The 20144-nt window shown below is 51.0% G+C and overlaps 1 protein-coding gene across 12 annotated transcripts in view; it reads right to left on the bottom strand.

The window, feature by feature from the left end:
• Positions 1-20144, bottom strand: part of EPS15L1 (epidermal growth factor receptor pathway substrate 15 like 1) — a 100847-nt gene that overhangs the window by 34361 nt on the left and 46342 nt on the right. For 10 of the 12 annotated variants that reach the window (XM_061190292.1, XM_061190293.1, XM_061190300.1 and 7 more), the window contains 8 exons: positions 18481-18637; positions 18150-18235; positions 15137-15209; positions 8645-8806; positions 7907-8104; positions 6220-6384; positions 1340-1463; positions 391-441 (listed from right to left, as the gene is read on the bottom strand). In XM_061190292.1, coding sequence (XP_061046275.1) covers positions 391-441; positions 1340-1463; positions 6220-6384; positions 7907-8104; positions 8645-8806; positions 15137-15209; positions 18150-18235; positions 18481-18637 — 1016 coding nt within the window. The remainder of the gene's footprint in view (positions 1-390; positions 442-1339; positions 1464-6219; positions 6385-7906; positions 8105-8644; positions 8807-15136; positions 15210-18149; positions 18236-18480; positions 18638-20144) is intronic. The other 2 variants (XM_061190294.1, XM_061190295.1) reach the window with 1 other exon arrangement.

Here is a 20144-nt window from a genome sequence, read left to right as displayed (position 1 = left end):
TAGGCTTTTATGCAATGCGATGCTGTCCTTCCCAGTCCACTCCCTGGTATGTGTGGGCAGAAGTGCCACCGCATGTGGGTACCAACGGGACACCCTGATGCCGCCACAGGTGACACAAGCAGGCACAAGTGTCCAAACAGTGGCCTAGCTATCAGGGGCTTCTTTTCTAGTTCTAGTTCTCATCATGCTGTGCGACTGGCAAGAAGGGGCAGCAGACTGTGAAAGGGAGGGACAATGGAGGTTCCTTCAGAAACTGACCTGGCAAAGGAGGCTGCAAGGTGTTTCCCCATTTCCCTCAACCTGAACTAGGAATGGGAATATTCTGAGAGCCAGTCCACAAAATGTTTCTTTTAACAAAGGCTTTTTTTTTTTTTTTTTTTTTTTTTTTACCTGTTGAAGCCGTCTGTTGTTCGGCAAAGGGGTCGCTCTGGAACGGGTCACCTGGATTTAGAGGAGAGAGGACCATTCAGGTCTATGGTAGAAATGACCTTGGCAGAGCAAAGTGGGGAAGCAGGGGCAGCCACTGACTCAGGCAGTTTGCCATGGCGAGGACAACTAAGATAAAACGAAAAGTATTGCTGGCTGCTCAACACGGGCCCAAGTCAATGAAAATGCAGGGCAAGCCTGAATTCACTGTCTCTTTCTACACAGCGCTTTACTCTCCCGTCTCACCCCCGCCCCTCCCCGTCACTTCCCAGGGCTCCAAGAACCTGGGACCCCGAGCTGCCCCATCCTCAGCCGCATGGTACATCTGAGCTTCGGGAGCTGCCTGACTCATCTCTCAGAACTAAGGTGCTTCCACTCCAAATCTGAAACGGGAAAGGCACTCCCTCTGCCCTCTCCCTGCCCTGGCATTTTTCTCAGAAAAGTACAGATAGCCTTCTTGGAAATACTGTTTTGCTCTGCAAAAAATGAAGAAACTTGGGAAATCTTGTTTCTAGAATTCTTCTTATTCTTGACTCATGTGTGGATCTGGATGAACTCCCCATGTTAAGACCTTAGATGTTCATCTGGGGATCTGCTGTTTACTAGGTGATTCCATAATCACTACTACCTCTGATTATCTTATCAATCCCGAGAGGTGGATGGGAACGGAAGTATGCAGAGTCTCGGGGCCAAGCAAGCCGCCCTTGAACGTGGATGTCTCTTGGTGAGCCTGGAGCTCTTCCCACCCCCTCCCCTCAACACCATAGCTCTTTAGATAACCAGGTGAGGTGAAAAACTCAAGAGGCCCATTAGGCTCAAAGAATTTCTTCCCTCCTAACTGTTCTAGTCACTGGACAACCCTAGGGGGCACAAAACAGCCTTTCAATGATAAAGTGGGTGTCAAATGAGATACCTTTGAAGGGATCAGCTCCTTTAAATGGGTCAGATTTGAAGGGGTCTTCTGCCTGAAAAGGATCCGGATGCAATTCTTGGGCGTTGTTGCTAAATAACAAGGCTTTATTTTTGAAAGGATCGTCCTATAATTTTGTGAAGAGACAGGACAGGTATTTAATTATTTCAGACTTAAAGCAAAGTACAGAATTCTATACTTAACTGGTATATTTTCCCTCTAAGTGATGTGATCCTAAAGAGAGTAATTTTTTTTAAAAACCATAGAAGATGGACTTTAGTTAATGATAACATGTCGACAATGGTTCATTAGTTATGATAAATGTACCGTACAAGATGTTAATAATAGGAGAAGCTGGGTGTGGGGTACATGGGAACTCTCTGTACCATCTCTGCAACTTTTCTATAAGTCTTCTAAAATTAAAAAGTTTATTTAAAAATCATTGAGTGGAAGCAACCCAAGCGCCCACTGATGGATGAATGAATAAGCAAAATGTGGTATGTACATATAATGGAATATTATTCAGCCTTAAAAAGGAAATTCTGACACACGCAACACAGATGAACCCTGAACACATTATGCTAGGTGAAAGAAGCCAGTCACAAGAAGACAAATATTGTGTAATTCTACTTATATGAAGTCTCTAGAGACATCAAATTCATAGATACAGAAAGCAGAATAGTGGGCGCCAGGGACGGGGGGAGGGAGGATGGGGAGTTGGTGTTTAATGGGTATGAAAACGTTCTGGAGCTTAGTAGTACAATGTGAATATACTTAACACCACTGAACTGTACAGTGAAAAATGGTTAAGACGGTAAATTCTACGTTATGTGTCTTTTACCACAATTAAATACAAAAAAAAAAAGAAAACCGAGTCAGAAAAAAAGTCATGTTTTTGGAAATGTCAGAAAGAAAATGTAACGAGCCACCAACAACTGCAGCCAGAGGCCTTGTTCAAAGGTGTGCCTCCCTCAAACACCTTCTCAGAGTGTGTTACCTATGTGGGCATTTTAAAAAATGCCGTTTCCACACCAAGAAACATGCTGGCTATTTACATCCTGAGAGGAAATGAGTGCTTATGCAGTTAGAACTACTAGAGCATACGCCACACTTTGCATTTTTTTAAAAAAGGGCTTATTTCTAGAAACAAACAAGAATATTTAAATCAGAAGGGAAAAAAACTTGCTTTTGAAGAGCAAGTTTTTATAGTGGAAAATGACCTGAAAGGGCTGGGGAGAGGCTTCACGGTACACGTAGGGACGGTGTACTTGGTTTAGAAATACTGAGATATTTTGGTTAATGAAGACACACCCTCAGTGAAAACATGAAGGTTTCACTACGATATTAAAAAGCACAACATCCTCACTGAATCTGGCAAATGTGTCAGCATCCTCGGGGCTGGCAAACTCAGCCATTATTCCAACTGACCAAAATCAAATGATTAAAGAGCTGGGCTTCCATGAAAATACAGGGCAATGACGTCAAAGGTGCCAAAGGAAGATTCCTGACGAGGCTCCTACCACCCTGGGCCAGTTGACTTCAGGGAGCAGGACGGATCTCAGAGGTACCAGGCTAACAGGAAGCCCAAGGCTTCGGAAGGACTGACCAACACCCCTGCCCTCTGATGAATACGGAACGATTTTCCTTACCTGAGAAAGATTATCTGCAGCCTCCAACCACAGGGTTTCCCAAGGTGGGGAAAATAAGCCAGTTCTTAGGCAAGTAAGTACCGATGTCTGCAAGCACCGTGTCTGGCAGCAGGGCAAGGACTCAGTAAGGACGTCGTACTGCTAACTACTGTGACATGCCCGTGTCAGCAAGCACCCAATGGGGTTCTGAGACACAGATCAACGTGACGGAGAAGTCCTAATCTAAGGAAGCCAGGAGGCCAGTGTGGAAAATAAACCTCTCGCACTGCAGCCCGCGGGAAGGAACGTATCTGTTCCAGAAGAACAGAGAGAGATGATGTATGAGGTGGATAAAGTAGTGAGTTAAGAATGACGACTTGGCCTTGGAGTGGAAGCTTCTATTTAGTTTTTCATTAGCACTGATGTACAAATTGGTTGTGTTGTTTTGTTTTTGTTTTTATAATGTTTTCAATTGCCACTTGGAAGACTGACAAATAACAGTGGACAATGGCAGAGAAGAGACTGATCCTGGGGGGTCTGGCCCGCAATCCCCTGAGCGGAAAGTCAAGTCTGCAAGCTCTCTCTCAGGAGCAACTGTTTGCCTGAGGCAGCAACCGCTCCCTCCCCTTCAAAGGAGAAGCCTAAGAAGACCCCGGCAGGATTCATGTGGTTAGGGTAACCACAGGTGGTTTGGATTCCATTTCACAGATCCAGAGCAGAAAACTACATTTCCCCTGGTGCAGACAGGCCGTAAACTCCACCATCCACTGACCTCCTGCCAATGAGCACGGAGCCACCTGCCCACTTGGGAGATCCAAGTGCAGCAGCCAAGCACGGGGTGAACGATCCCACCTGTGGCAGAGGAAGCAGAGGGAGAACACCTCGAACAATGAGTTCTGGTCTTAATTACTGCACTTCTCGGGAAACAGACATGACAACTCTGAAAGGGCATCTAGGTGACATTCTGTGACATTCCTTCCCTTTAGATGGGGGCTGGGCAGTGGTGTGCTGGTGAACCAGCGCTCTGGGGGAGAAAAAAAAAAAAGCCCTGATTGTTAGCCTCTGCCAATTCCCATGGTGTAGCTACTCCCACCATGGTTGACGTCCAGTTACCAAAGGCTGAATAACAGCTTACAAAATTCCTATTTAATAATCAGCTCTGGAGAGTCAATAAAACTGGCTCCAGAACTCCAGGGGCTGGATGTGACAGACAAGCCCATCTTTCATGATGAGTTCTCAGCGAGACTAAAGTCTGGGATGATTTATTACCTTCTCTCTAGTAGACCGGTTGGCTGAGTGCTGACTCCAAGGACAAGAGGCTAGTATTCTCATCAGTGGATGAAAGATAAGAAATAAATATGGCTTTAAGAATCCTGCTGTCTTGGACAAAGTAAAATCATGTGAGCCTAACACTAAACTTAGTAACTTTAGTAAAACCATCCAGACTTAGAAAGTTCTAGACACACCTCTTTGGTTACACTTGTTCTCAAGAAGCTAAATCCCTCACTTTCATCCCCCTCAAGGAGAACTAAGAGAGGTCCCTCTCCTCCGGAGCAGTCCTGAAATGTCCAGGAATAAACAAAAAGCCCTCTTCAAAGTGTTTATTAAGAAATGGAAACGAACCAAAAAGTGCTTTAAAAACTGTATTTGTACAAGATAAAAATCGTTTTTCTCTCAAACACTGGTTTTGAGTTTCTACGTAACATATGTGACGTCGACGTTTCAAGATGAATTGACTATCATGTAAACTTTGCCTGCTAATGAGATGAATAAAAATAAAGGTAAAAAAATCTGTGGGGGGAGGGAAGTCCCATGCTGCTTTCAAACTGCCACTTCACTGTCAACTTTTTATCCCAGGAAACCAATCTTATCAAAGCCTGCGAGAGGGTTTAAAAGTGAGCTGTTCCATGAACTAAGACGGAACAGGGCAAGCCAGGAGCCGTGTGAGGGCACCAGTGACAGACGGAAGAATAAGAGCAGGGCTATGAAGCTGAAACGCACACTCTGAGACAGACAGCCAAGCAGGAAATTCTGCCTCACGCGGTTCATGAAGAAGGAACGTTCACAGTCTCTATTTAGACGGTAAAGCTGACAAAGCTGACAATGGGCTGGGCCCAAGAGTGGATACGTTTACAATTCCCTGAGGAAAGGAATGTGTGAATGGCAGAGGGAGGCAGTGATGGCCAGAGACGGGAGACAGATGAGAACACCAATAGCGGCTTCTGCGCCATCCGGGGGAGGAGGCGTAAGCGTCCCCATAAATCCTTGGGACTGAGTACTTGGCTACTGAGAAAAGAAACGTGTCAAGAAATGCACAGAAAGAGCCGAGTCTCACATGAAGGGAGACAGAGAGACTGAATTATTACAAAGAGGGGAAGGAATCCATGAGGCAAACAGGGCCAGGAGCAGGAGCCTGGGAGACAGAGATGGCAGTGCAGGGCGCGCGGTGAAAGGCTTTGGGAGCAGAGCACAACGAAACCACTGAGACCAACAGCGTCCCATTGGCTCCCGCAACCGCACAGAGACGCACAAAGACGCTCTCGTCAGCCAGAATAAACTGCACACGCCAGGGCTCAGGGCTGCTACGGCCAACTCTGGCAGGAACAAAGGACAAAGTAACACTGCTGGATGTCAGCAGCCTGAGGGCCTGCAGAAACCTAAGAGGCCAATGGCCCCTCGGGCCTTCACCAGCACCCCCAGGGTCATGAGGTTTGAACCCAAGGGCCAAAGTCTCAAACGTAATAACCAAGATTTCAGGAGAAAGGCCAATTCGTAGGTGACATAGCAACACCCCAGGAGGGCTGTCATTGTTCTTGATCTTTACCTAGACGTGTGATTTTCAAGGTGCTCCTTGTAGGAACACAGAAACACACACACACACATTCCTCCGGCCTCCCAATTAGTAGGATGTGGGGTTTCACAACGTGTAAGAGTTGATCCAATTTTGGTTAAGTTTGGGAAGCCCTCCAAATTTGGGTGATCAGCCCACGGAGATGGAGGTCTTTACAAACTGGTCTTAGAAAGGATTCAGGCCTATCCTTGGCTTTGTCCCAGACGCCAGGATGGAGTGTGGCCCTGGACGCCAGGCTGCAGGGCTGGTGGGGACACGCAAAGCAGCAGCGAAAACAAGAAACACCCTGCACTTGAACAGAATCAAGGCTGGCAAGTGCTGGATCAAGCGGGCAGGGCCTTCTCTGATCCCAATGTGGGGGCCTGATCCCGGGACCTTTACATTTACATTTATTCGACCTTTACCATGGCTCCAAAACCGCCCCTCTCTGTCAGGGAGACGCCCTCGCTCAGCTCTGCTAAGTTGGTCAGGCTGGCGCCGTGGGCCCCGTCGAGCACCTCGTCATACTGCTCCAGACTCCTCTGGGCTTCCTGGTGGCTTTCGTGCAGCTGGGAAAGCTTGCTCCTTGCCTGTACGATAAAGACATCGTCGGCATCAAGTAGGGTTTAGGAAAAAAGTATTAGGCAACACATTTTTTTCTCCTAACATCCAACCCTGGACGATTCACACTGGTAACTGAATTACCCATCTACGGAGTAGACAATCCCTGTTGCCATGTTTACGAGACGCGAGACTGCTTGTAAACCAAGACGAGACCCTTCTGCTGCCCCAGGCGGTCCCTGAGAAAGGCAAGTGTTCAGACATTTGGTGACTCGGAACGAACTGAAATGGGACAAAATCCAGATTCACAATCTATTCAAAGTGATATTCAGCGGTCACTTTCCTTTGTGGGATTTTATTACCCCATTTGCTCCTCCTTGTTCCTGGAGAAGGCACGTGAGGCCAGGGGAAGGAAGGCAATCTGTGACGTCAGACAGACCCCAGCTTTATCTTAACTGTCTCGTACGCACTGGCGATCTAACCTCTCTGTTTCCTCTTCTCCTAGATGGAGCACTGGAAATGACGGGTAAAACCCCTCTTGCGGTGTCCAGCAGGGTGGGCCTTAATAAGCAGCAGCTATCATTTTTAATATCATTATCATTATCACTAACATACATTTATGTCTTGGCTCCTATCTATGTTTTATAAACTCCAAAGGCTGGGAGGGAAAAGACATAAGATAACCCTACAGGTATTAATTAACCATAAAGCACAATATATAGTATTAAATCCCTGAGATTTGAGTTTGTGATCAACTTTTGCCTGTAAACTGGCAAAAAGAGCAAAGAGATCAAGTCAGTCAAAAGAAAGGAAGCACGAACATGCATTTAGATATTGCCAAGGTCAAACAAACATCACCCTCACTCTGTAGGTGGGACACCCGAGGGCCAGGAAGGAGGCCTTTGGCCGTTACATACGGGGGAGCAGGAAAAGAGCTCTCCCTCTGCTGGTGGGCAGCAGCCACAGGCCTTGAGGCCTTCACCCCAGAGCGGGACAGGGAGGGGTGCCTGGACAGGGGTCCATGTGGGGCGATACCGAGAGGATGGGGCCTCCTCGGTGTGCTGGTCTTCGAACTATCAATACGTGGGGACAGAGGGGTGCTGGAAGGTGTCTTGGACTCTGTCCCTCCTGCTTGTACAAGGACCAAGGCTGGGGAGAGTATGTCCTGAACCCAAGGCTCTCTCCAAATGAGTTAACTTAATGTCCTCACCCAGACCCCGCCCGCTCCTCAAAAATGATGTGCGCTCAGGCGGGGAAGTGGAAGGCCGGTGAGGCAAAGCAGACACCACCAGGCCAAAGTCAACACGATGGTGGAACACACGCTGGGAGGGTTCTCAGCACTTCACCTTCAGGCTGAATGAAGGCTTCCAAGAAGAAAGGGAGGTGGGTGAGAGCAAAGGAAACTACTGCGGCGCAGACACCTGGGACCACCGGTCGCACACCCCTCTGTGACTGCTCTGCTCGTGGCAGCCACCCCGCTTGGCTGGAGACCCCAGAAGCCCCCAGCCACAGCCAGTGGTGGCAGGCCCCACCCCACCCCCTCGGAGATACCTGGTTGATTTCGTCTTGCGTGGATTTCAGGGACTTGATGATGGTTTCCAGTTGAACTTTCCCAGCCTGAATGCTCTGCTCCAGCTGCGTCTCCTCCTGCTGCAGTCGGTTCAGCTCAGATTTGGCCCGGTTCAGGTCGTCTTCCTGGGACTTGAGGTCGGATTCCTGAGACTGGATCTGCGTCTTCAATGAGGAAATCTGAAATGAGATGAAACACGACTTCGAGGAAGAATTCTGGCTCACGTTCTTGAAACAAGCTGACTCAGGGAAGAGGACACCAGCCTGAAAGCCGACGCCTGGCTTCCTTTACAGGGACCCCTCTCCACACCTGGGACAAGCATAGGCAATCTGTCTGTCCCCTGGGGCTGAACGTCCCCACAAGCGGCCTCAGACGGGGATGTAAGGGTTTTACAGTCTGCTGAAGCTGCAGCCTCCCTGGTTTGTAACAAGCAGCTAAGACAGCAGGGGAGGGGAGACACGTGCCCACACCGTGCTGTGGGGCATGGGTCGGGGGGGTGTGCACACACGGGTTCACGCTTATACATGTGACATGGCGGATGAGACTGAGGTCAGGCCACAAATGCTTGGACGCTTTTCCACATGATACGTTCAACTACTCTATTAAACCAGTAGACGTCTCAGCCTTCAGCTGAGACGGTCATGGTGAGCTCAGGGAAGTCCGTAAGAAGCCTCCTTCCCCTGCTGGGCTCAGCGGGGAGAGGGGGGATGATGACTTACCATCTGGGTCTCGTCCTGGCACTTCTGCCTGACGTCGCTCAGCATGTCTCGGAGCTTGGCCTTTTGCTGATCCATTTCGTCCAGGCGGTCTTGGGCGTCCTGTTTCTGAGCTTCCAGCTCTTGCAAACTGCTTGTTTCCCGGTCTAAATCATTTTGCAATTCCTAGGGGAGGGTGGCATGAATTTACTCGAGACTTGTTCACATGGGGCACGTCCAAGCTAACACTGTCACAGCCTGGGCTGGAGCCCCCAAGATGTCCTACAAAACCGCACACTCCACAGGGAATACCACACACATCTCAGTGTGGCAGCCCCAGCTGAATCTCTCACTAAGTCCCTCAGCAAATATTTACTGATGGCCTAAGAGAGGCCAGGCACCAGGAGAGGGGCTGGGTTCCTGGCAAGAAGAGCTCTCCAGTGACATGTGGTCATCAGTGGGGCGGGAAGGGCATCACCCAGACACAAATGAACTGAGACGAACATGGGACAGCCTGGGTCAGACTGTCGGTCAGAGTCACGGGGACATGGGGAGACCACACTGACGCTGCACAGGTGCACAAGAGCTCAAGGAAGCGCCACTTCGATGGACCCAAAGGACGAGCAGGTGGTAGCCAGGAAAAGAGCCAGGAATGTGAAGAGTGGATGGGGCCGCAGAGGACCCCGAAGAGAAGGGAGTGTCGTGCTCCAGCTGGATCAAAGGAAAGCGGGCCCAGAGCACCAGAGGCCGTGCCCCACAGGCCATGCCAGAGACGGCACTGGCTTCTGCAGTGAGAAGCCCCTGCGGACATCCAAAATGGGAGCAGGACATGATGATTCTCGGCTGCTACACCTCCTCCACGTGGGCTGTATCTAACGAGATGGCCAGGGCGGGTGTCTTCAGACTCGACTGTTAGACCTCTAGGGAAAGGATCCTAGAGGGGGATGGCGCAAGTGAAAACGTGCAATGTTTGTGATGGCAAAATCTGTCAACAATGCAAATTTCCACAGGCGGAGTTGGCTGGACCTACAGCACAGCCCACCCTGAGGGACACTCCACCTCGTACCCGAGTTATAATGTGAAATGAACGAGGCACGCAGCAGAGCACACGTGTGAAGCACAGTGGCATCTGTGCAATCAGGAAGGGGGGAATATGCACAGACGTCTCTCCTTACACACACACACAGAGGCTCTTTCTGGAAGGCTTCATGGGAGCTGAGGGACTACACCTCTGGGGGTACAGGGGAGGGCAGGAGGCATCCATATTCAACCAGGCGAATGTCTTATGGGATGGCTTATCTACCTGTAAGATAGATAACTAAAGCAGGGATGGGATGGGAGGGGAGAGCATGGCCTATGGGGCTGACAGTGGAGAGGGGACTCAAGCTGGGGCCGATGGAGAGGTGATGGCAGCCTGGGTGAGGTTGTGGCCGTGGGTATCAAAGGAAGGGGCGGACTTGAGGGGACTGCTGGGCGGTCAGGGAGGACAGGAGTGGTGAGGCCAATGCCCAGGGCTGGCTGGGGCTGCTGGTGGCTGACGTCATTTCAGAAGAAAACTCGAAGGAGGTGCAGGGTCTCCCTCTCCCTGCTTTGAGGACAAAAAATCACGGCTCTCTCTCTCCTCTCTCAACAGCCAAAACACACCTCTGAGCTATTTTGGGGGGCCAGGTTCTCTGCTCCCCGGTCTCCTTGTCCCCGACCTTTAAGAACAGATCTCAAGTCCGACGAGTTTGGGAGAGCTAACAATGAATGTTTGATAGGAAGCTAATGGCAGAGTAGGGAACGTGGGTTTGCCACATCTGAGGGAAGGACAAGTGATGGCGGAGGGGGAGACGAAGGAGGAAGGAGGGTCAGGCCCACCGTAGCCATGGAAAAGCCCACGGGAAGACGACCCGCCAGCTTCTGGTTAGGAAGAACGCTGGGGTCAAAGTGGGGGAGGTGTCTGAGCAAAGAGAAGACAGAAAAAACCCAGACAACCTACAGACTCAGAGCAATCTCCACTGGAACGCCAGCCAGCTTCTGACAGCAGATTCCAAAATTTATAAGGAAATGAAAGGGATCCAGAATAGCCAAAACAGTCTACGGCCATACCACGCTGAATGGGCCCGATCTCACCAGAATAGCCCAAACAATCTTGAAAAATACGAGGTTGGAGGACTCACACTTTCCGATTTCAAAACTTACTACAAAGCAACAGTAATCAAGACAGTGTGATACTGGCATAAGGAAAGACAGAAATCAGTGGGATAGAACTGAGAGTTCAGAAATGAATCCACATGTCTATGACTGATTTTTGAAAACGGTGCCAAGACCATTCAGTGGGGGAAAAATTAGTCTCTTCAAGAAATGGTTCTGGGACAACTGGTCCTCCACATGCAAAACAATGAAGTTGGACCCCTACTTCACACATTATGTAAAAATTCACTCAAAATGGATCAAAGACCTAAATGTAACAGCTAAAACTATAAAACTCTTAGAAGAAAATGTGTGGTAAATCTTTGTGACCTTGGATTTGGCAATGGGTTCTTGGATATGATACCAAAAGCAAAAGCAAAAAAACGGAATAAATAACTGGAAAATTTTAAACTTTTGTGCTTCAGGGAATTCCCTGGCAGTCCAGTGGTTAGGACTCCTCACTTTCATTGCTGAGGGACCGGGTACAACCATCAAGAAAGTGAAAAGACAACCCAAAGATGGGGACATAATATTTGCAAATCATTTATCTGATAAGGGAATTTATCTAAAAAATATATTGGGCTTCCTGATGGCGCAGTGGTTGGGAATCCGCCTGCCAATGCAGCGGACACGGGTTCGGGTCCTGGTCCGGGAGGATCCCACATGTCACGGAGCAAGTCCGTGGGCCACAACTACTGAGCCTGTGCTCTAGAGCCCACGAGCCGCAACTGCTGAAGCCCACGCACCTACAGCCCGTGCTCCACAACAAGAGAAGCCACCGCAACGAGAAGCCCATGCACCACAACGAAGAGTAGCCCCTGCTTGCCGCAACTAGAGAGAGCCCACACACAGCAACAAAGACCCAACACAGACAAAAATAAATAAATTAAATAAATAAACTAAAAAAAAAAAAAGAAAATATAAAGAACTCTTACAACTCAGCTATAAAAAGACAAATAACCCAATTTAAAAATGGGCAAAGGATCTGAATTAGCTTTTCTCCAGAGAAAATACACAAATGGCCAATAAGTACGTGAAAAGATGCTCATCAACATTAGGGACAGCATCAATGAGATACCACTCCACACCCACTAGGAAGGCTATAATAAAAAATGGAAAATATCAAGTGTTGGCGAGGATGTGGAGAAAGTGAGAATGAAAAATGGTACAGCCACTTTGGAAAACAGTCTGGCAATTCCTCAAAGGGTTAAACATACAGTTACCATGTGACCCGCAATTTCACTCCTAAATGTATATATGTACACACACACCTAAGAGAAGTGAAATCATATGTCCACACAAAAACTTGCACATTAATATTCACAGTGGCATTACTTGCAATAGCTACAAAGTAGAAAAACACAAACAACCATCAACTAACGAAGCAATGAATAAAACAGCCATACACTGAAGCATTATTCAGTCATAAAAAGGAATGAAGCACTGACACATGCAACAACATGAATGAACCTTGAAAACTACACTGAGTGAAAAGAGGCCAGACTCAAAAGGCCACACAGTATGTGATCCCATTGATATGAAATGTCCAGAACAGGAAAATCCAGAGAAAAGAATGTAGATTAGTGGTTGCCAAGGGCTGGGGAAGGACTGGGGATCGCTAATGGGTAGGGGGTTTCTTTCTGGAGTGATGAAAATGTTCTGTAATTGACTGTGGTGATGGCTGTACAACTCTGTGCATATACTAAAACCCACTGAATTATACACTTTAAATGGATGAATTGTATAGTATGTGAATTACATCTCAGTGAAGCTGTTGTTACAAAAACAAAATGAAACAGTAAACCAGGCAAAGGTGCTGCAGGTTCTCACTAAGACAGTAGCCATGGAAATGGAGAGATCCCCAGGGCAGGAGGGGGAAGGGGAGGCCTGAGGGGGCTGAAGCTGAAGCTCCCACTGCTTAAAACCAAACATAAACTAACCTGAGGACCAAGGCCTGCTACTCGACACTGGGCCCTGACCTGCAGCCTGTGCTGGCAGGCATGGCACATGATCTCCTGGCCAAACCCATCTGGGAAAAGGCAGCAGGAACCAAAATCAAACCTGGTTTTCACAGGGGAACTTTAAAATATATATAGTGTTCTGTCCCTGACCAAGGAGCTGCCATCACACTACAGCAGAGGCCTGTCCTGGTTTGGAGTACACGTGATGCTCCCATGGAACAGGGGCTGGCCTGGCTGGCGCCGGGCCCCCTCCAGCTCTGAGGGGCCATCGGGGCCCACACAGACCCCAGCATCTCAAAGGCTGCAGGAGTGCGCTGTCAGAGCCCAGCAGTGAGGGTTTTGGGTGGCCTTGCTGAGCCTGCTGCAGACCAGAGGGGAAAGCACCTCCAGACATCACAGCGACCCAACGGCTTTCTTAGAATCGCCCAGGAGCAGGTGCCAGAGACCCGGTGACTGGTTTCCCCGGAGCCAAAGGACATCACAGCACCCAGATCCCCAGCTTTGGGAATGCAAACCAGAGCTCGTGCAGAGTGACCCAGACACAACGGGAGGGAGAACTGCCCAGGGACCCATGTGGCCAGCCGGGCCAGGGCCAAGGTGAAAGGGAAGATGAGGCCAGCGCCACCACACCAAACAGCTGAAAGGATGGGGGTGAGGTGATACGGGTGACAGGGAACTGTGTCTGAGGGGTCAGTTCTAGGACATGGGCGGAAATCAGAGGGCTGAGGTGAGAATAAAATGACAGGATGAACATACAAACACCCAGAAAAAGAGAGTCACTTCACCTGTGGTCATATAAATGATGCAACTCATTTGAGCAAAAAAACAAAAACAAAAACAAAAAACAAAACAAAACACGATGATAGAGGCAGGCTGTTCCCTGCCTTCTGATCCAAAACATTCCAGGGGACCATCTAAGGCCCAACCCCCGATGCCAACGTGTACAGAGTGAGAAGCCAGGAAAGAAGAGCCTGGACACTGCACAGTGTGAACCAGTGAGAGTCCCAAAGCATCCACCCTACCCCACCTGCAGACGGCAGCTACGACAGACGACATTTCCCGCAGCCGGCGGGCAGGCACTGTGTGCCATCCGTCCACTGGGTACCTCATGGAATCCTACAGCCCCTGTGCGGACACGCTCAGGGGTGGGGGAAAGAGGGCCGCCCAGCACCCCATGAGCCTGCCTGAGTCAGGTGCTGCTTCCCCTGGCCTGGCTCAGGTCGCTGCCCTAGGAGGTGGCCCAGAAAGAACCAGCCTCTCAGGCGGTGCACACGGTGGCCAGATGCTGCTCTTGGCGCTGACCCTCACTGCCAGGTGGGAAGACGCAGGCCGGGAGGCTGAGCCACCCACCCACAGTCCCCTCGCCGAACCGTGGGGGCTGCAGCGCTGACTGCTCAGCCTCGCTCCTCCTTCCCCGGCTCTGAGCTCGGAGCACTCGAAGCCCCACGCGGAGACTGTCAGGCCCAGCAGCACAGCTCAGCCACGCTCTCAGAGCCCTACAGACAACTCGAGTCTCCTCACGACGGCAGAGCCGTCTCTATTCATTCAGACCTGAGACATCTCGGAACCGATGTCTCTTCAAGGGTGCAGCTCCCAGGCACTGACCATTTCGCTTCTGGCACAGCCTCCCTCTGCCCAGACGACGAGTGAGTGCTGAGCACATGCCAGACCCCATGCTCCAGCCCACCGCCCAGGAGAGCAGACCACTCACTACCAACGTCACGCGAGGCCTAGAGATGTTAAGTAACTTGCCCAAGGTCACACAGCTGCTAAGGAGAGCCAGGTTTGAGCCCCAGCAGTCAGACCCCAAGTGTCGCTGTCACCACCACCCACAAGGAGACTCTCCAAGCAGGACTGTCCTGAGAACAGGTTAGAGGTCACTGTCGGAACCTCAAAACTTCAGGCTGAGTGAAAGAAACCAGACACAAAAAGCCAAATGTTGTATGATTCCCTTCATATGAAATGTCCAGAACAGACAAACCCATAGAGACAGCAAGTGGATTCGTGGCTGTCAGGGGCTGGGAGGGGGAATGGGGAGAGACGGCTAATGAGGACGGGGTCTCCTTTTGGGGTGATGGAGATGTTCTGGAACTAGACAGAGGTGGTGGTTAAGCAACACACTGATCACGCTAAACACCACTGAACTGTACACTTTAGAACAGATTTTACGTTACATGAATTGTATATCTCAATTTTTAAAAAATCCACTGTTTATGGTATAGGAAACTAAAAAAAAAAATCACTTGGAAGCCCCCAAAAGCTCAAGTTTCCAATGAATGCATCGGTGCCCCCCTTTGCCCTGCTGCACCATGACTGCTGGGAACTCCCTGCACTGCGTTTGACACAAGGTTGATCCCACCAAAACCAGCCACGTGCTTACCTGTACTTCATTGGTTTTCTGTCTGATTGCCTCTTCCTTTTCTCTAATGTCTTGTTCCAGTGAGTATTTCTCTCTGTGTGTTTAAAAATAGTTCATGAAAGCACAGATAGAGTGAATGAGTTGACCGTTCCCCCAGTATCCCAACTTCTCAAGACCCAATCCCATCCATCCCACAGAAACCCACCCGGGCTGACCCCACTCAGTGGGGGCAGAAGTATAGGAACGCCCCCAGTGACCATCTGCCCTACCTGACCTCCTCCCCTACAAGTGTGGGTCGAACCTGTGGATGCCATGAGGCTTTTGCCCCCAACATGGTCGTGCAAGCCTTTTAAAGCAAAGAATGTCAAAGCAATGCCCAGGGTGAGAAGGGCTGGACGTGCCCCTGCTGACTTTGAAGATGGAGGGGTCACGAGAGAGGAGGCACCGGGCAGCCTCTCAGAGCAGAATGAGCCCCTGGCCACACAGCACGGAAAGCAGACCCCAGACCCCCAACTTTGAGGAACTCGATTCAGATCCCCACCTACTTGGACACCACCTTGAATTCGACCTTGTGAGGCCCTGAGCAAGAAGCCCAGTTAAGCCCATCTGGACTCCTGGTCTACAGAGCTGTGCACTAATAAATCTGTGCTGTTTTAAGCCATTCCATACACAGCAAGAGAAAATGAATACATTCTCTAAATCCTATGTGCACTCGCTCATGAATGGTGAGCAACAGCTGCTCAGAAGACTGAGTGCTGAAGACACGAGGACACACGGAGGGAGGCCCTGCCTTCACGGAGCTCACAGGCCAGTGAGAGAGACAGGCGACAAATCAACACACAAAGGCACACAACTTAAGTACCACGAAGGGAAATCCAATGGGATAAGGAAAGGGGGTGTGCAGTGTCCTGCATAGGACGACCAGGGAAGGACTCTGAGAACATGGCCTATGAATAGAATATATGATGGAAAAACATTCTAGGCGATGGGAACAGGAAGGCATAGCTCGGCTGGGGGAGCCACGGTGAGGAGTTTGGAGTGATGCAAAGTTGGGTGAGGAGTCCAGAGGGCTGGCAGCAAGACACGGCAGTGAGGGTCTCTGGGCCCGGCAGCTGCCCCCAGCTACTCCCTCACAGGAGGCTGTGGCTGGCCGCTGTGCACACCAGGGCTTGGTGGGGCCCTGCCTGTCTCCTCAGCTGCAAACAGCTCCCCCGGGGCAGCAACCAGCCTTGCTCTCCTTAGAGACTGAATGTTTGTGCCCCCCACAAATTCATATGTTGCAACCCTAACCCCCCAATGTGATGGTTTTTGGAGGTGGGGCCTTTGGGGGATGATTAGGTCACAAGGGTGGAGCCTGCAGGAATGGGATTAATGCCCTTACGAGAGACCCCAGAGACCTCCTTGCCCCTCCGCCCTCTGAGAACATGGCGAGAAGACGCTGTCTATGAACCAGGAGATGGGCCCCATCAGACACTGGATCTGCCTGCACCTCTATCTCGACTTCCAGCCTCCACGATGGGGATAAGTATGGGCCTGTTGTTCAAGCCCCCCAGTCTGTGAGAGTTTGTTACAGCAGCCTGAAGGGGCTGCCTCGGCATCAGAAATCTCATGTGGCCAACATACCCTGCCTCCCCTGCTGGGAACCCAGCCCTTGCTCGACAATAAGGCCCCCTCTGGGACACTGGGCCAGACATGGAACCGCGAGCATCTGCATGTTCGTTTCCACAAGTCTAAGAACTACCTAACGATACAACGTGCTCTTTACATCCAACCCATTACGACTGAGTCACGTCAAGGGGAGAGGCGTGTTTCGCCACACCGCCAAGCAACAGGCCTGAAGGTCACTCTCAAAGCCACCCAGGCCTGGCTTCCTGCACACTCTTGCTCTGCACACGCTTGCCTCTCGCCTTCACAGGGAAACGCTCCAGGCTGCCAGAGGCTGCACAGCTGTGAAGAGGCAGCCCTGGCCTGACTGGGACACCACTGTCCCTTCCAAGACCCCAACCCTTGCATTACAGGGTCCCCTCCCTCCTCTACCTGCAGTTCTGATTAACAGGCCCACCCAGGCTTTAAGACACTGGCCCTCCATCCTCACAGACCCTCTCAGCCTTGCCAGGCTGCACGTGCTGATCTCTGGTTTGGAAATACAGCCCCAGGGAGCCGGTGACAGAATGGGAGCCATCCTCTGGGCTGAGCATGAAGCAGAGGGTCTGGCTTCAGCAGGCGGCCAAGGCTGAGGCTTTGTGGCCAGCCAGCCACCCACCTAACCAGTCTCACATGACATCTGACCTGCTTTTGCTTCTCAGGGCTCTGCTCCACTAAGGACACAAACTACACCACCCAAGGGGCATCCAGCTGTGAGTGGGATCCAGCTCGCTCTGGCAAAGTAATGTTGTTTTCATTTTCGGTCAAGAAACAGTCCCTCTCCCGTGGAGGGCTGGGTGCCTTTGGCCCTTCTGCTCGTTGCACCCCACCCCCCAGCCCTCCCCCCAGAATTAACTGGTAAGAGGATGGTGTTCTGTAGAAGATCACAGGGGCATAGAGGAAGTAGATGTATTCTTTTATGCCAGACTCTGAGAGTACAGACACCGCATCCAAAGCCCTTGTTTACAGGTGGGGAAACCAAAGCAGTGGGTGCTGGGAGTGAAGACAGAAACCTGGACACAAGGCCTGAGACTCAGAGTTGACCTGTTGCTCCTAAGCAGCAGTGTCACTACCTGAGACTCAGTCACTGTATGTGTTCAGAAATTACAAGGCCTTCCTGAGGCCGGGGGTTGGGGGGGGGAGCCCTGTGGCTGCCTAGCAACAATGTGTCTGAGACCCCACAGCCCACACTGGCTCCCACGGAGGATGTCAGTACTCGAGCTCATTAACTCAATTCAGGAACTCAGGAGAATCTGTGTCCTTTCATTTCTGCTGAACAAACTCGAGATGGTCAACTCGCCACGTGGTTCACAAGCCTCTGCTACTTCCGATAACAACCTGGGATGTAGATTTGGTTGGAATCTGAAGGGAAGGAGACGCTTTAACATACCTTTGTAACTGGGCGATCTCTTGACTGATATCATCAAGTTCCTTCACACCAGTAAACTCCCCCGATCCAAGAGAACTTGAACTGTCCTGCAACCAAATTCAGACAAAGAATTACAAATTGGCTAGCTGCCCTCACCGCACAGCATGGGCTAGTAGGTCTTAGAATAAGGGATAAAATCATCTGTCTCCAGCCCCCAACCTGGGAACCATCTGGGCAGCCGAGACACACCCCGAGTGGCCCTAGTGAAGGCTGGGCAGGCTGCCAGCGCCACCTGGTGGCGGGGTGAGGGAAGCGACGCAAACACGATAGGGATGGGCCAGCGGCTACTCACCGGGATGGGAGTGCCTCTCTCTGAAGGTGGGACCATGTCCGGCGAGAGGACTTGAGGGGGGTCGATGCCTTTACTGACCTTCTGCTGAATGAAATACATAGCTAACGCGAATTGGTCTTTGCTTAACTTCCCCGTTTGCCTCGTATCGGCCAGGGCCCTGGGAGAAATGTGGGGATGCTAATTACACATCACAAACACCAGAATCGGCTCCAAGTACACGGAACCCACACTTCTAAAAAATGGACAACGAAAACGATAAAAACAACGGGCCACAGCTGCAGCTCCTTTTCTACTGAACATCCCCCTCCTGGGGAGCAGTCCCAGCCCCCCCACCAGAGCGTCAGGGCAGGAGAGGGCTCTTCTCCCAATTGGAGAACCGCCAAGCCCCACCCACGGGCCGAGGAGCCGGTCCCTTGGGAAGTCCTGTTAGCAGCCAGGAGACACGCAGCTGGCTTCCAATGATGTGCAGGCAGTGGATGCGATTCACATTCCTGTGTAAATGGAAGCTGGAGCCGAGTGCACACACTCAGACCCTCAGCTGGTTCCTGCAGCCTTGGGTTATCCGAATGGCCTGGGCCGCTGGTCTTCAATGGGGATGACAAGCAGCATTTGGGGTTGTCATCATGAGGGGACGGGGCCTGGAAAGCCAGGCATGGCTACACAGGGGACAGTCCCTTGCTGCTAAGGTGACCCCGCCCTCGTGGCCTTCTGGTGTCCTGGCACACGGGCAAGGCAGTGTGGAAGCTCTGCCACACCCGTGGTCACCGAGAGCCGGCCGTACGGGAAGGGAAGCCTCATGCAGCAAGGACAAGGCCTCCACATCTGTGAAAAATGTCATCCCTTCACTCTGTCCACTCAACACGCAGTCTTCTTCCCACTGCACGTAGTTACTGAGAGAGTAGTGAAACCATGTCCTGATGCAGAGTGAAGAAGAGCCGGGAACGTGTAACAGACTCAGGCCCAGACACTGTGAGCGAACAGGGCTGGTGGAGATCCCTCTAAATGTCTCTATTCAAGGCTGGTTTTAAAATGTCTGTTCTTGTCACAGTTCAAGGGCGGGGTGTGATAATTTCGAACTGCAACTATTTCTCCTGATTCTGCTGGCGAGGGCCAGTCCTGCTGCACACCCAGCCCACGGCAGCTCTCGGGCTGCGGTCCCATCTCTCCGGCCCGTCCCTGCTCCCTGGTCTCTGAAGGAGCGGGGGTTCCCAGGCCCACGTGCAGGGGTACTCTGTCCGCGTCCACCCAGGGCAGCATTACTGTGCTTATTCTTTTTTTTTTTAAATTAATTTATTTATTTATATTTATTTTTGGCTGTGTTGGGTCTTTGTTTCTGTGCGAGGGCGTTCTCTAGTTGCGGCAAGTGGGGGCCCCTCTTCATCGCGGTGCGCGGGCCTCTATCGCGGCCTCCCTTGTTGCGGAGCACAGGCTCCAGATGCGCAGGCTCAGTAGTTGTGGCTCACGGGCCCAGTTGCTCCGCGGCATGTGGGATCTTCCCAGACCAGGGCTCAAACCCGTGTGCCCTGCATTGGCAGGCGGATTCCCAACCACTGCGCCACCAGGGAAGCCCTACTGTGCTTATTCTGACACCACGCTGAGTGGCACGGTGCCGGGCACTGCAGGGGACAGGCCTATGTCCTCGTTTTGTCCCTTCAATCCTTCTT

This window comes from Eubalaena glacialis, chromosome 4 (genome assembly GCF_028564815.1).
Source record: "Eubalaena glacialis isolate mEubGla1 chromosome 4, mEubGla1.1.hap2.+ XY, whole genome shotgun sequence".
NCBI classification, from domain to species: domain Eukaryota; kingdom Metazoa; phylum Chordata; class Mammalia; order Artiodactyla; family Balaenidae; genus Eubalaena; species Eubalaena glacialis.
The sequence above is the reverse complement of the archived record's forward strand: the minus strand, read 5'-3'. Positions and strand labels throughout refer to the sequence as shown.